The 15,834-nt window shown below is 36.1% G+C and overlaps 1 protein-coding gene across 1 annotated transcript in view; it reads left to right on the top strand.

The window, feature by feature from the left end:
* The window catches only part of SEPTIN14 (septin 14), a 50,966-nt gene that overhangs the window by 25,168 nt on the left and 9,964 nt on the right, over positions 1-15,834 (top strand). The window contains exons 4-7 of the mRNA XM_089895858.1: positions 3,764-3,950; positions 7,421-7,582; positions 13,663-13,759; positions 15,042-15,210. Coding sequence (XP_089751984.1) covers positions 3,764-3,950; positions 7,421-7,582; positions 13,663-13,759; positions 15,042-15,210 — 615 coding nt within the window. The remainder of the gene's footprint in view (positions 1-3,763; positions 3,951-7,420; positions 7,583-13,662; positions 13,760-15,041; positions 15,211-15,834) is intronic.

Consider the following 15,834-nt stretch of genomic DNA (forward strand, 5'->3'; position numbering starts at 1 on the left):
TTGTAAATTGGTGATTTTTTGTGCTGGTATGTTCTGATTTCCCTTTCTTTATCTTTTATGAATCTACTCTAGGTTTTTGCTTTGTGGTTGTCATGAAACTTACATAAAACATCTTACAGATAAAACTGATAGGTGGTTTACTTTGCTCGCATAAGAAAATTCACCCTTTTGCTCCCTATTTTATATTTTGAGGTCACAAATTTACCTTTTTATATTGTATATTCTTTAACAAATTACAGTACTATAGTTATTTTTAATACTTTTGTCCTTAACCATTATACTCTAGTTAAGTTGTTAACATGCTATCTTATCACAGATTAGATTTTTTAAAATCTGTATATTTGCCTTTACCAGTGCGTTATATACTTTTGTACATCTTCATGTTCTAATTAGTGTCTTTTTGCTTCTGTCTGAAGAATTTCTTAAAGATTTTCTTGCAAGGCAGATCTAGTACCGCTGAACTTTCTCAGCTTTTTTGTTGTTGTTTGGGAAAGTCTTATTTCTCCTTCATTTCTGAAGAATAACTTTGCCAAACAGAGTATTCTTGGCTGGCAATTTTTATATTTTGTTATTTTTCTCTCTCCTGGCCTGTAGGTCTTTGCTGAGAAATCTGCTGATAGCCTAATGGGGGTTTCTTTATAGGTTACACTTCTTTTTTCTCTTGCTGCTGTTAGGATTCTCTATTTGTCTTTGATTTTTTTTTTTTTTTTTGCGGTACTCTCACTGTTGTGGCCTCTCCCGTTGCTCAGCACAGGCTCGGGACGCGCAGGCTCAGCGGCCATGGCTCACGAGCCCAGCCGCTCCGCGGCATGTGGGATCTTCCCAGACCGGGGCACGAACCCGTGTCCCCTGCATCGGCAGGCAGACTCTCAACCACTGCGCCACCAGGGAAGCCCCTGTCTTTGATTTTTGATAGCCTCATTATAAGGTGTCTTGAGAAGGTCTTTATGCATTGAGATATATGGTGATCTATTAGGTTTGTAAACTTAGATGGCTAAGTGTCTCCCAAAATTTGTGAAGTTCTCAGCTATTCTTTCTTTTTTTTAAGTTAATTTTTCCTGGAGTATAGTTGCTTTATAATGTTGTGTTAGTTTCTTGCTGTAGAGCAAAATGAATCAGTCATACGTATACATATATCCCCTCTTTTTTAGATTTCCTTCCCGTTTAGGTCACCACTCAGCTATTCTTTCTATTTATTTATTTGTTTGTTTTTTTGTTTGTTTGTTTATGGCTGTCTTTGGGTCTTCGTTGCTGTGTGCGGGCTTTCTCTAGTTGCAGTGAGCGGGGGCTGCTCTTCATTGCAGTTCTCGAGCTTCTTCTCATCGTTGTGGCTTCTCTTGTTGCGCAGCATGGGCTCTAGGTGCGTGGGCTTCAGTAGTTGTGGCTCGCGGGCTCAGTAGTTGTGGCTCACAGACTCTAGGGTGCAGGCTCAGTAGTTGTGGCACACGGACTTAGTTGCTCTGTGGCATGTGGGATCTTCCCGAACCAAGGCTCAAACCCGTGTCCCCTGCATTGCCAGGCAGGTTCTTAACCACTGCGCCACCAGGGATGTCCCTATTCTTTCTTTAAATAAACTTTCTGCCCTTTTCTTCCTTTCCTCTCAGTATGGAACTCCAACTATTCTAATATTTATATATTTTTGAAGTCCCTTAGATCATATAGGCTTTCTTCATTCATTTTCATTCTTTGCGTCTTTATTTTCCTCTGCTTGAGTTATTTCAAAGTTCCTATTCTCTAGCACACTGATTCTATTTTCCATTTGGTCTCTTCTGCTGTAGATGCTCTCTATTGCATTTTCTATTTCATTCATTGAATTTTTCAGTCCCAGAATTTCTGTTTGGATTTTTTTTTTTTAAGATTTCTATCCCTTTCTTAAGTTTCTAATTTTGCTCATACATTGTTTTTCTGATTTTGTTGAATTGTCTTTATGTATTTTCTTGTATCTCATTGAGTTTCCTTAAAACAATTATTTTGAAATCTTTTTCAGATAGATTGCAAAATTCTGTGCCTGTGATTCAGTTATTAGAGGATTATTATTATCTTTTGCGGGTGACATGTTTTCTTGATTCTTCACATTCCTTGGAGTTTTGCATTGCTGCTTTTGCATTTGAAGTAGCAGACAGCTCCTCAAATCCTTTACTAGTTGCATTTAGGTGGATGTACTGTTTATTCGTCCTGTTGTATCTGGGAGCTTTCTCTGACCTTGTATGGACAGCCCAGCTCCACAGTTCTTGCTCCCTCTTGTGGCAAAATTCTTAAGCCTTTATGCCTTCTCTGATTCTTACAACTCTCCTGGCTGGCTTCTAGGAACTTCTTTTTTTCCTTTCAGAAAGTGGTGCTATAGCTCAAAATTTCCAGAAAGTGGTTTCTCTTGCTCACAGATTCTGGTCTGATTTTTCTGAGCACACTCCATTTACCAGATCTCACTCTTGCCATCACATGCAGGAGTGTGCACACAGCCTGCTGCAGAGTGTGGGGAGGTGTGGGTTTACACGGGGCACTGGGAGTATGCATGCGGGAGATCATCAAGTGAGGTTCTCCCAGAGGCTAATGGCTGAGTTTCCTGCTGAAGTCCTGAGCTTGGTCAGCATGTCCCTTTAATGCCCTTTGATATTCTTATCTACCTCTTTCCTGGTGTCCTTTTGTCCCTAGTCATGGAGTTCCGGCTTCAGTATTCTAGGTGCTGCTGGAGAGAAATGGTTTTCTCCAACAATGTCCTGCACAGCCAGGCACTGGGTGCTGGGCACTCACTCACAGCCTCCCATTCTCTTGTGGGAGAGGTTACTGATGACTATTTCAGCCCTGTGCTGTGTTGTTTTGGGGGAGCATTGACACTGGCGAAATTCCTCTTACCCTCTCCAGCGCATCCAAATTCTTTTTTATTCTCCATGAAGTGCTGGAATCTGCCATATGGATTGCTGAACTTCTACAGGTCTCTCCCATCTGTGGGTATATGTCCAAGTCAGCACACTTCAATTTTTCCACGACTGTATGCAAGAGGGTGTGGCAGGTTCACTGGCTCCTGCTGGTTCCACAGCCTGTATGGACATCTGTCTCCCTATTGCCATACAGCTGGGCAAGGTTCCTCCTGGTTCCCTGGCATGTGATACTGTGTCCCATCTCCCACAGAGGTACTTTTGTTTGTGGGTGGATCCAATTATTAGCTGTTAAAAAGGGGGGCAAAAGGAGAGATGTATTCACTGTCATGATACTGGTGGCACTCTTAAAATTTACATACAGTAAGACTCAATTTTTGTGGTGTATATTTCTGTAGGTTTTAAAAAATGCATAGAGTTTATACCCACCATCTTAGTTGTGACATAGAACAGTCCTGTCACATCCAAAAATTCTCTTGTGCTTTAGTCTCTTTATCCTTGTGCTGATACCATCCTGTATTAATTATTTTACTTCATACATAGTAAGACGTGATATATGAAGAAAATATCTCCTTCATTTTTTTTTCAGTATGTCTTGAGCATTCTTGGTTCTTTGCACTTACACATATGTATACATATAAAAAATTTGTTTTCTGATTTGAACTTCATTGAACTGATAGATCATTTTTCCTTTTCTATAAACAAGAGGACTTTTTGTTGCTTTGTAACAGCTTGTAGCTGTTATCTTTGTAAGGACATATTATGCACATTTTATCACTGTGGAAAACTAGTGAGTATACATATTAACTAGATATTAAATGGTAAAAGTGCAGACATCAGATGATATTAATCTGTTATGCTAAATGTTTAAATAATCATTTTTTCAGCTACCAGCCGATAGTTGACTACATAGATGCTCAGTTTGAGTCCTATCTTCAAGAAGAATTGAAAATTAAGCGTTCCTTTGTTGACTACCATGATTCCCGGATCCACGTGTGCCTTTACTTCATTTCACCTACAGGACATTCTCTGAAATCCCTTGATCTATTAACCATGAAGAACATTGACAGTAAGGTGCGTTCGGTAAATCTATCAACCTATCAAGATTTGATACTTATTGTGAAATAATACAAATCTTGAAGGCATTTGCACACAGAGAACTTGTTATTTTGTAATATGTATATATATATCTTTTGTTGTTGTTAATCTTTTTTTAAAAAAATTAATTAATTAATTTATTTTTGGCTGTGTTGGGTCTTCGTTGCTGTGCACGGGCTTTCTTCATTGTGGTGCACAGGCTCCTCGTTGTGGTGGCTTCTCTTGTTGCAGAGCACAGGCTCTAGGCACACGGGCTTCAGTAGTTGCAGCACGCAGGCTCAGTAGTTGTGTCTCATGGGCTCTAGAGCGCAGGCTCCGTAGTTGTGGCACGCGGGCTTAGTTGCTCCACAGCATATGGGATCTTCCCAGACCAGGGCTCGAACCCGTGTCCCCTGCATTGGCAGGCAGATTCTTAACCACTGTGCCACGAGGGAAGTCCTTTTTTGTTAATCTTTAAAGCATTTATGTTTGTTTCCTAGGGATACCATTGCAAAATACCACAGACTTAGTGGTTTAAACAACAGAAATTAATTTTCTCACAATTCTGGAGGCTATAAGTTCAAGACCAAGGTGTCGCCAAGTTTCATTTTTTCTGAAACCTCTTTTTAGGTGGCAGATTGCCACTTTCTCACTGCGTCCTCACATGATCTTTCCTTTGTACACACAGCTGATGTCTCTGTGTGTCCAAGTTTCCCCTTTATATGAGGACACCAGTGGGATTGGATTAGGGCCTATCTTCATGGCCTTATTTTGACTTAATCACCTCTTTAAAGGTTCTATCTCCAAATACTTTGTGAGATACTGGGGTTTAGGGCTTTAAGATATGTGTGAGGGAGAAGGGGGAGACATATTCAGCCCATAATAGCATTTGATACATTTCAACCTTTCTTCCTTTCCAGAGAAATTTAATTAGAATGTGTATCAGTTAGGAAAATGAGACACAGGTTTTAAAAAATTTAATAAAATTTAAAATTTATCATGCTAAGTGAAGTAAGTTCAGAGAAAGGCAAATATCATATATCACCTCTATGCAGAATCTTAAAAAAAATTGATACAAATGAACTTACAAAATAGAAACAAACAGACTTAGAGAACAGAATTTATGGTTGCCAGAGGGGAAGGGTGGGGGTGTGGGATAGATTGGGAGTCTGGGATTGACATGTACACACTGCTATATTTAAAATAGACAACCAACAAGGACCCACTGTATAGCACAGGGAACTCTGCTCAATATTCTGTAATTACCTAAATGGGAAAAGAATTTGGAAAAGAATAGATACATGTATGTGTATAACTGAATCACTTTTCTGTACACCAGAAATGAACACAACATTGTTAATCAACTATGCTCCAATCTAAAATAAAAATTTAAAAAACTTAAAAAAATTTTTTTTTTAATTTAGGGGTTTGTGATTAAATCATAATTCAGATCATGGTCATTTACCTGTAGTTTTGAAATAGAATTTACTCTATAGTACTGTAAAATAATGCCATTAACGTTTACCCGGTACCACTGATGGTGTGACACATGAAGATTTCATGATCCTGGCTACTGGTTCTGTCAGAGAAAATTCAGAATATATATAATTTTTTTTTCCAACAGAGAGCAAATGTACATATGAAAGAACTTGTTATGTCACGAGATTCTTTTCTGCACTCAGCCCTGGTAAAACATGCTGTCTTCAACTTTATTCAGTTGAAGGGAGGAAGAGTTCTAAAATTGCGTTCCCTTTATCAAAGAAGGCCTGACCTTTGTTATGTATTGTTCAAACTGGAAAGAAACGTTGTACTTAATCTAAGTCACCAAGTAGTTGAAAGAACTTAGAGTTCTAGTTAAAATTAAGAGCTGTCTCAATTTCTCGATTAGTACTATATTCAATACTCAAGGACACACAGTTTTATTTTTAATTTTATGGGCAGCTGTAATCATCAAGCCATTTCCAGATACAAGAAGTTACTAATTTTTGCAAAGACCATTGCATAAAGGGTTGGGCAAGCTTGTGTCTGTCTGTTGTCTTCTCTTACAGGTTTCTAGCTCTCCTTGCAATAAGTGACTTTTGTTCCTTAAATATGAACACCTGAGGAATTATTGACATGAAGCGTTTTCATTTCTCACGTGGTAATGATTTACTATCACTGGAGGATATCTTTTCCCAACTTTCTCACTAATACAACCCAAGACATTTATGTTAGTCTTGAATCTACCATAGCAGTTGTCTGCTTTTTACTATGCAAGGTATTATTCAAGATTTTAAAATTAGACAAAATTTTGGGGCTTCCCTGGTGGCGCAGTGGTTGGGAGTCCGCCTGCCGATGCAGGGGACACGGGTTCGTGCCCCAGTCCGGGAAGATCCCACATGCCGCGGAGCGGCTGGGCCCGTGAGCCATGGCCGCTGAGCCTGCGCGTCCGGAGCCTGTGCTCCGCAGCGGGAGAGGCCACAACAGTGAGAGGCCCGCGTACCGCAAAAAAAAAAAAAAAAAAAAAAAAAAAATTAGACAAAATTTTGAACATCTACGTTATAATATTGAAGGCCTAGATTTTCATAAGGATTTTTTAAAAATGTACTTTGAGGAACCTAAAACAAAAGCAATAGACCTAAAACTGACTTTTATGCATTTCTACTAGATCACAGAACTTAACGTTGTGTAGCTATGATTTAACAGTAACGATTTATTTTAACAGTAATAAAACATATTTTGGAATTTTATATTGTTATTTTCTACAAAGTTTAATTATTAAGATGTAAATTCATTGAGAAGGAATGATCATATTGTAGAGCTAGGAAGAAAATTTTATGTATAAAATTTCAACTTCAAATATGCAATGTGAAATCATTTCTTTTTACAAATTACAAATGGACTTTTTTGTTAGCACGGTGCTATACACACATATACACACACTCAGCTTTTAAAGTATAGTAAAAAAAAGTCTACTATTTTTAGGTGGTCTTTGGAAAACACAAGCAGATCTACCTGCAAGGTCATCTAGGTAGAACAAGATTCTACCTAGAAAATGGGACAGTGATTAAGGTGGATTTATGGAGAAGATGATGCAAATGAATGACAGGTAGAAGGACAAAGTTGATCTGTTCTATAATTTTGATGAAAGGTCTCTTCTGACTTTTTAATACTCAGTTTAATAAGAAATCAAATTGATAATGAAATCAAATTGATCATACTTCATTTTGCTACTTACATTTTACTAACTCCAGATGTGTAAGAAAGTTTGAGAAAGAAAATTGAGGTTTCTAAACCTGAATTCTGATTAAAGATTAATCTTCAAAAGTACTGATGATTTTGGAAAGTAATTCTGTGAGGAAGTCAAGATAGCCAGTGATAATCTAGTTATGAAAATTTATTGTCAGAAATTGAGGTTTTGACTGTAAATATAACAAATTAATAACAAATCCTCAATGGTGAGATTTTGTTTGCTTCTTTCTTAATAGGTGAACATTATACCACTGATTGCCAAAGCAGATACAATTTCTAAAAATGATTTACAGAAATTTAAGTGTAAGATAATGAGTGAATTGATTAGTAATGGCATCCAGATATACCAGTTCCCAACAGATGATGAAGCTACCACGGACGTGAACACCTCGATGAATGTAAGCTTCTAACTACTGAATATCAGTTCTATTTGACAGGTGGGAATGAAAGTATAATTTATAAGTAACAATATTAGTATATAGTGTCACTTGTATCTGACAAAGATACTATAAATAAGATATTTTTTTCCCAAAAGCCAGTGTGGGAAAATGTTTCACTTTCTTGATTTTGAAAAATGTTTGCTGATAATCAATTCTTTTAAAAAGCGTTTTATTGAGATATAGTTCACATACCATGTGACTCACCTGTTAGAATATACAATTTAGTGAGTTTTAGTCTATTCACAGTGTGTGCAACCATCACCACAACGAAATTTAGGACATTTTTATTTCTCAAAAAGAAATCCCATACTCTTCAGCTTTCTCACCTACTACCTGTCAGCCCTCCTCTCCACCAACCCTAGGAAACCACTAATCAACTTCTTTCTCTTCAGATTTCTCTGTTCTGGACATGTCATATGAATGGAATTATATAATATTTGGTCTTTTCATGATTTTATCAGCTATTAATGTGTCTTCCCAAGAGAAAAATTTACTCAGACCCTTTGTCTATTTTTAATTGAGCTTTTGTCTTTTTATTATTGAGTTGTAAGAGTTCTTTATATATTCTGGATACAAGTTGCTTATGAGATACATGATTTGCAAATATTTCTCCCAATCTGTTGGTCTTTCCATTTTATTTTTGGTGTGCTTTGAAACACAAACTTTTTAATATTGATGAAGTCCAGTTTATTTATTTTTATTGTTACTTGTGCTTTTGATGTCATATCTAAGAATGTTTTGTCAAATCCAAGGTAATAAAGATTTACTTATAAGTTTTCTTCTAAGAGGTTTTAAAATTGTGGTAAAATACACATAACCTGAAATTTACCACCTTAAGCCTTTTAAAGCTTACAGCTGAGTGGCATTATACTTTTACAGTGTTGTGCTACTATCATTGCCACCATCTATATCCATAGAACTCTTTTCATTTTCAAAAACTGAAGCTCTGTAATAAACAATAATTCCCCATTACTCTTTCCCTCAGCCCTATGAATTTGGCTACTCAAGGTACTTCTAGTAGATGGAAATATATGATATTTGCCCTTTTATACCTGTACAAATATTTATTTGAGTCCCTGCTTTCAATTCCCTTGGGTAATGCCAAGAAGTGGAATTGCTGGATTGTATGGTAATTCTACGTTTAATTTCTTGAGGAACCGCCATACTGTTTTCCATAGTGGCTGCACTATTTTACATTCCCACCAAAAGTGTACAAGGATTCCAATTTATCCACATTCATACCAACACTTGTTACTTTCTGGGTTTTTTTTTAAAGTAATAGTTTATATTAATGGGTGTGAGGTGGTATCTCATTGTGGTTTTGATTTGCATTTCCCTAATGATTAGTAATGTTGAGCATCTTTTCATGTGCCTGTTGGCCATCTGCATGTCTTCTTTGAAAAAATGTCTATTGAGGTCTTCTGCCCTTTTTAAAAATTGGGTTGTTTGCTTTTTCTTGATGTTGAATTGTATGAGCTGTTTATATATTTTAGGTATTAACCCCTTATTAGATATATCATTTGCAAAATTTTTTTAATTCAGTAGGTTGTCTTTTCATTTTGTTGATGGTTTCCTCTGATGTGCAAAAGGTTTTAAATTAACTTAGATCCCATTTGTTTATTTTTTTTGCTTTTGTATCCTCTGCCTGAGGGGAAAGATCCAAAAAAATATTGCGACCACTTATGTCAAAGAGTGTTCTATGTTCTCTTTTAGGAGTTTTATGGTTTCTGGTCTTACATTTAGGTCTTTAATCAATTTTCTGTTTATTTTTATATATCTTATGACAAAATGTTCTAATTTCATTCCTTTACATGTAGCTGTGTAGTTATCATATAGTTATCCCAGCACCACTTATTGAAGAGACTGTCTTTTCCGCATTGTATATTTTTCTCTCCTTTGTCATAGATTAATTGGCCATATTTGTGTAGTTTTATAACTGGGCTCTTTGTTTTGTTCCATTGATCTACCTGTCTGTCTTTGTGCCAGTACCATACTATTTTGACACTGTAGTTTTATAGTATAGTCTGAAGTCAGGGAGTGTGATACCTCCAGTTTTGTTCTTTTTTCTCAAGATCGCTTTGGCTATTCAAGGACTTTTGTGGTACCATACAATTTTATTATTATTTATTCTGGTTCTGTGGAAAATGTCATGTGTATTTTGATAGGGGTTGAATTAAATCTACAGGTTATTTTGGGTAGTATGGACATTTTAACATTATTAATTCTTCCAACCCATGATTGTGGTATATTTTTTTCACTAATTGGTGTCATCTTCATATTCCTTCACCAACGTCTTATATTTTTCAGAGTATAGGTCTTTCACCTCCTCTTTTAAGCCAATTCTAGGTATTTTATTCATTTTGATGTGATTTTAAACAGGATTGTTTTCTTGCTTTCTCTTTTTGATAGTTCATTATTAGTGTATAGAAAAGCAACAGAAATCTGTATATTAACCTTTTTATGCAACTTTATTGAATTCATTTATTAGTTCCAGTAGTTTTTTGGTAGAGGCTTAAAAGTTTTTTGTATATGGTATCATGTCATCTGCAAATACTGACAGTTTTACTTCTTCCCTTCCAATTTGGATGCCATTTATTTATTTATTTATTTACATCTTTATTGGAGTATAATTGCTTTACAATGGTGTGTTAGTTTCTGCTTTATAACAAAGTGAATCAGTTATACATATACATATGTTCCCATATCTCTTCCCTCTTGCGTCTCCCTCCCTCCCACCCTCCCTATCCCACCCCTCCAGGCGGTCACAAAGCACCGAGCTGATATCCCTGTGCTATGCGGCTGCTTCCCACTAGCTATCTACCTTACGTTTGGTAGCGTATATATCTCCATGCTTCTCTCTCGCTTTGTCACAGCTTACCCTTCCCCCTCCCCATATCCTCAAGTCCATTCTCTAGTAGGTCTGTGTCTTTATTCCTGTCTTACCCCTAGGTTCTTCATGACATTTTTTTCTCTGACTGCTGTGGCTAGGACTTCCAATATTATGTTAAATAGAAGTGGTGATAGTGGGCATCCTTATCTTGTTATTGATTTTAGAGGAAAAGCTTTCAGTTTTCAACATTAAGTACGATTTTACCTGTGGGTTTGTCATAAATGGCATCTATTATGTTGAGATATGTTCCCTCTACACCAACATCGATGAGAGCTTTTATCGTGAATGAATGTTGAATTTTGTCAAATGCTTTTTCTACAGTTATTGAGCTGATCATGAGATTTTATCCCTTGATTTGTTAATATGGTGTGTGTCACACTGATTGATTTGCAGATATTGGGCCATCCTTGCATCCCTGGAATAAATCAGACTTGATCATGGTTTATGAATCTTCTTATACATTGTTGAATTTGGTTTCCTAATATTTTGTTGAGGATTTTTGTACCTATATACATCTAAGATGTTGGCCTGTCATTTTCTTTCTTTTTTTTTTTTTTTTTGCTGTGTCTTTGGTTTTAGTATCAGGGTAATGGTAGAGTTGTAAATGAATTTGGGAGTGTTCCCTCTTCTTCAGTATTTTGGAGTAGCTTGAGAAAGATAGGTATTAGCTCTTCTTTATATGTTTAGTAGAATTCCCATATGAGGCTGTCTGGTCCTGGATTTTTGTTTGCTAGGAGTTTTCTGATTACTGATTCAATTTCACTACTAAATATTGGTCTGTTCAGATTATATATTTCTTCCTGGTTCAGTTTTGGGAGATTATATTTTTCTAGGAATTTATCCATTTTTTTCTAGGTTGTCCAATTTATTGGCTTATAATTATTCATAGTATTCTCTTATGATTTTTTAATTTCTGTAATATTCATTGTAATTTCTCCTCTTTCACTTATTATTTTGTTTATTTGGGCCCTCTCTCTCTCTCTTTTTTTTCTTTTTTTGTGGTACGCGGGCCTCTCACTGTTGTGGCCTCTCCTGTTGCAGAGCACAGGCTCTGGACGCACAGGCTCAGTGGCCATGGCTCACGGGTCTAGCCGCTCCGCAGCATGTGGGATCTTCCCGGACCAGGGCACGAACCCGTGTCCCCTGCATCGGCAGGCGGACTCTCAACCACTGCGCCACCAGGGAAGCCCTCTCTCTCTTTTTTATAATCAGCCTGGCTAAAGGCTTGTCAATTTTGTTTACCTTTTTAAAAAACAAGCTTTCCATGACCAGGGTCACAAAGATGGTTCAACATAAGCATATCAATCAATGTGATACACCATGTACACCATGCAAAACCATATGATCATCTCAATAGATGCAGAAAAAAGCATTTGATAAAATTCAACATCCATTCATGATAAAAACCCTTACGAAAGTGGGTATAGAGGGAACATATCTCAACATAATAAAAACTATTTGGGCTTCCCTGGTGGCGCAGTGGTTGAGAGTACGCCTGCCAATGCAGGGGACACGGGTTCATGCCCCAGTCCGGGAAGATCCCACATGCTGCGGAGTGGCTGGGCCCGTGAGCCATGGCCGCTGAGCCTGCGCGTCCGGAGCCTGTGCTCCGCAAAGGGAGAGGCCACAACTGTGAGAGGCCCATGTACCGCAAAAAAAAAAAAGCTATTTATGACAGACCCACAGCCAATATACTACTCAACAGTGAGAAGCTAAAGCCTTCCTGCTAAAATCTGGAACGAGACAAGGATGCGCACTCTTACCACTTCTGTTCAACATAGTATTGGATGTCCTAGCCACAGCAATCAGACAGGAAAAAGAAATAAAAGGTATTCAAATCAGTAAGGAATAGGTAAAATTGTCATTATATGCAGGTGACATGATACTATATATAGAAAACCCTAAAGACTCCACACAAAACTACTAGAACTGATAAATGAATTCAGCAAGGTAGAAGGATACAAGAGTAACATACAGAAATCAGTTGCCTTTCTTTTTTTTTAACCCCAAATAGTTTATTTTACTTTGTTTTATACTTTATGGAGGCATAGTTGATCTACAATGTTGTGTTAATTTCTGCTGCACAGCAAAGTGATTCAGTTGTGTATATATATATATATATATTCTTTTTCATGTTCTTTTCCATATGGTTTATCACAGGATATTGAATATAGTTCCCTGTGCTATACAGTAAGATCTTGTTGTTTATCCATCCTATACATACTAGTTTGTATCTGCTAATCCCAAACTCCCATTCCTTCTCTCCCCCAGTCCCCACCTCCCAGCAACCACTAGTCTGTTCTCTATGTCTGTGAGTCTGTTTCTGTCTCATAGATATGTACATTTGTGTCATATAACTTTCAGTTATAAAATAAATAAGTCCTGGGGATGTGGTGTACAACATAGTGACTGTAGTTAATAGTACTGTATTGTATATTTGAAAGTTGCTAAGAGAGTAGATTCAAAAAGATCTCATCACAAGAAAAAAAATTGTAACTGTATGGTGATGGATGTTAACTAGACTTACTGTGGTGGTCATTTTATGATATATACAAATACCAAATCATTATGTTGTACATCAGAAACTAATATAATATGTCAATTATATCCCAATTAAAAAATACTTTCAAAAATGTCATCTGAGAACAGATAGTTTTACTAATTCCTTTCTGATTTGCATTCCTTTTAAAATTTTCTTTTCCATTTTCTATATAGTATTATTTATTAATATGCTTTATGTTATATTTCAATTAACTAATTATTAGAGTTTTCTTAATTTTGTCTTTTAGCTTTTATACTGGAGTTCAAAGTGATTTGCTTATTGTGTTTCAGGGTAAAGATAATGTGAGAAAAATTATATGTCTACCAAAAACTGTTTTCTTTGTATTCCCCACAGTAGAATGCCTTGCTTTAGGCTGTACTCAGTAGGTAGTTTTCAATTGTGTGCATGATCTCGCACAAATGCTTACAGCAATTAATTTGCACATATTTAATGTGAAGTCATAAAATCTGAGGCAAGATAAATCACTTGTTTGAATAAACTTATGATGATATTATTGTCTCTGTTGTTTCCATAACAGAAATAAGATTAACAGAGTAAGTTATATTGGTATAAGGAAACATGATTAAAATTGTACTTACTTTCTAGGGACACTTACCTTTTGCTGTAGTAGGAAGTACAGATGAAGTGAAAGTTGGAAAAAGAATGGTCAGAGGCCGTCAGTACCCTTGGGGAGTTTTACAAGGTAAATGTAACAAAGATGCGCAGGCTTGCTCTGGAATGATTATGCTTAAATATATATATAATTATAAAAATTATATAAAATATAACTATAAATGTGTAAAACAAAATATTTTAACTTGAGTCAATATTGGTAACTCTCGCTAAACAGCAAATTAATAGTTACTGATAAGGAGCACAGATTCTGTTTCATTTAAGATAATGCTTATTTTGATTGTAACCTATTCTCACGGGAGTTTTCTGGATGGTGCTTTAGGCAAAAATTCAGAAACTGGGCAGAACCTCCTCATTTCCCCCATCTGCCATATGCAGATTATCTCTCTATGCATAAACCATCACATTCAGAATGTTGGAAAGTTCTTTGAACAAAAGAACTCTGAACAACACAGAAGCATAAGTATTGGTACTTGAAACATGTCATATAAGTTAATTGCTACCTAATTTATAAAGCATTTTAAAGTGGTCCCTATAAAAAGGGATGGAAAACCATTTTAAAAATAAAGTAATACAATTCATTTTTGGCTAAATTATACCTAGACATTTATATTAGTTATCTAGCATCATGATGAGTTAGAATAGTGTAATAGCAGTCATTTATTGTCTGATTCGTACGCTTGTGATACTAATTATTGGGGACTAGTTTCCAAATGTTATTTTCAATTAATATATTACAAATTTTTAAATTTATGAAATGTACTTAAACACAACATATTTTAATGAATATTACATTTGGTTATAATATCATACACAATGCGCAAAGTATTGTGCTCAGTCTTTGGATACGACAAACACAGTAGAGAGCCATGTGAATTTATTGAGTGATTTTGAAAATTGACTAATTCATTCTCATAAATATGGAGTATAAATATAGTTTAATAACTAAATCATGCATAGTTGTTAAGACCTTTATGTTAGCAGGACTTACTTTAATAAAATTATTTACTTTAGTGAAATTATATTATATTCTTTTTTAGTGCTCTGTAAAATACCTTGAGCATATTCATTTGAAAAATACTAACATAATTATTAATGAAAGTTTATGTCATCTACTAATATTACATGTTATTTCAGTGTTTCCTATTTATTCTTTGGCTAATAAATTTCAAGCAAATTTCCTGGTCTATAAATAAACTCTACCTATAATTTGTATGTACCATATAACCATAGTTGCATGGTTAAAAGAATTATAGCTATTAATCTGAACGATCTCTTAGCTCATTCAAGAATACTTAGAAAGTGATAGGGATTGATAATAAGCTTTGTGGCTTTATTATTTTTCTGCCTAGTGGAAAATGAAAATCACTGTGACTTTGTTAAGCTCCGGGATGTGCTTCTTTGTACAAACATGGAAGACTTGAAAGAACAAACCCACACCTGGCACTATGAACGTTATAGGTGCAGCAAACTTCAGAAAATGGGATTTACTGATGTGGGTCCAGACAACCAGCCAGTAAGGTGAGTGGAGATCTTGCTCAAACAAGATGATGGGTGACTTAGAAATTCCCTACAACGATGAGATATGATTATTTCGGAATGAGAATAGCTGTACTTCTCACATCCTAAATTGTGTGGTTTTTCATCATCTTCAGACTTTGATGGAGAGTTAGTAGGAGCAACATAATGCAAGGGCTCGTTTATATGCATCCAATATGTGTATGTGCTGAAATGTGTATCCAAAAGAAAAAGTAGATTTTATATGGAACAGAAGCTCAGGAAAGAGATTTGCAAATATTAGTAAAAATTGGTATAAGATGGCAAAGGATATTGAAAAGGATATTGAGGATTGGATGGAGGAAAGAGGAAAAGCAGCAGTGTAATGTCATGGTGTTGTCAAATCCAAGTTCACGTGCACGACACACAGTGAGGCCAAACAAACCGAAACATTGGAGTTTGGAGCAGAGAAGGGTTTATCGCAAGGACCTTGCAAGGAGAATGGGTGGCTCATGCTCAAAAGACCTGAACTCTCTGATGGGTTTCAGGGAAGAAGTTTTTATAGGCAAAATTTGTGGGGGAGGGCTGTAGGGTGTGTAACCCTCCTCTGATTGGTTGATGGTGAGGTAACAGGGTGATGTTCAGTCA

Source organism: Delphinapterus leucas, chromosome 15 (assembly GCF_059928025.1).
Source record: "Delphinapterus leucas isolate spDelLeu-1000000601 "Yukka" chromosome 15, BTC_Dleu_Yukka2, whole genome shotgun sequence".
NCBI lineage: Eukaryota > Metazoa > Chordata > Mammalia > Artiodactyla > Monodontidae > Delphinapterus > Delphinapterus leucas.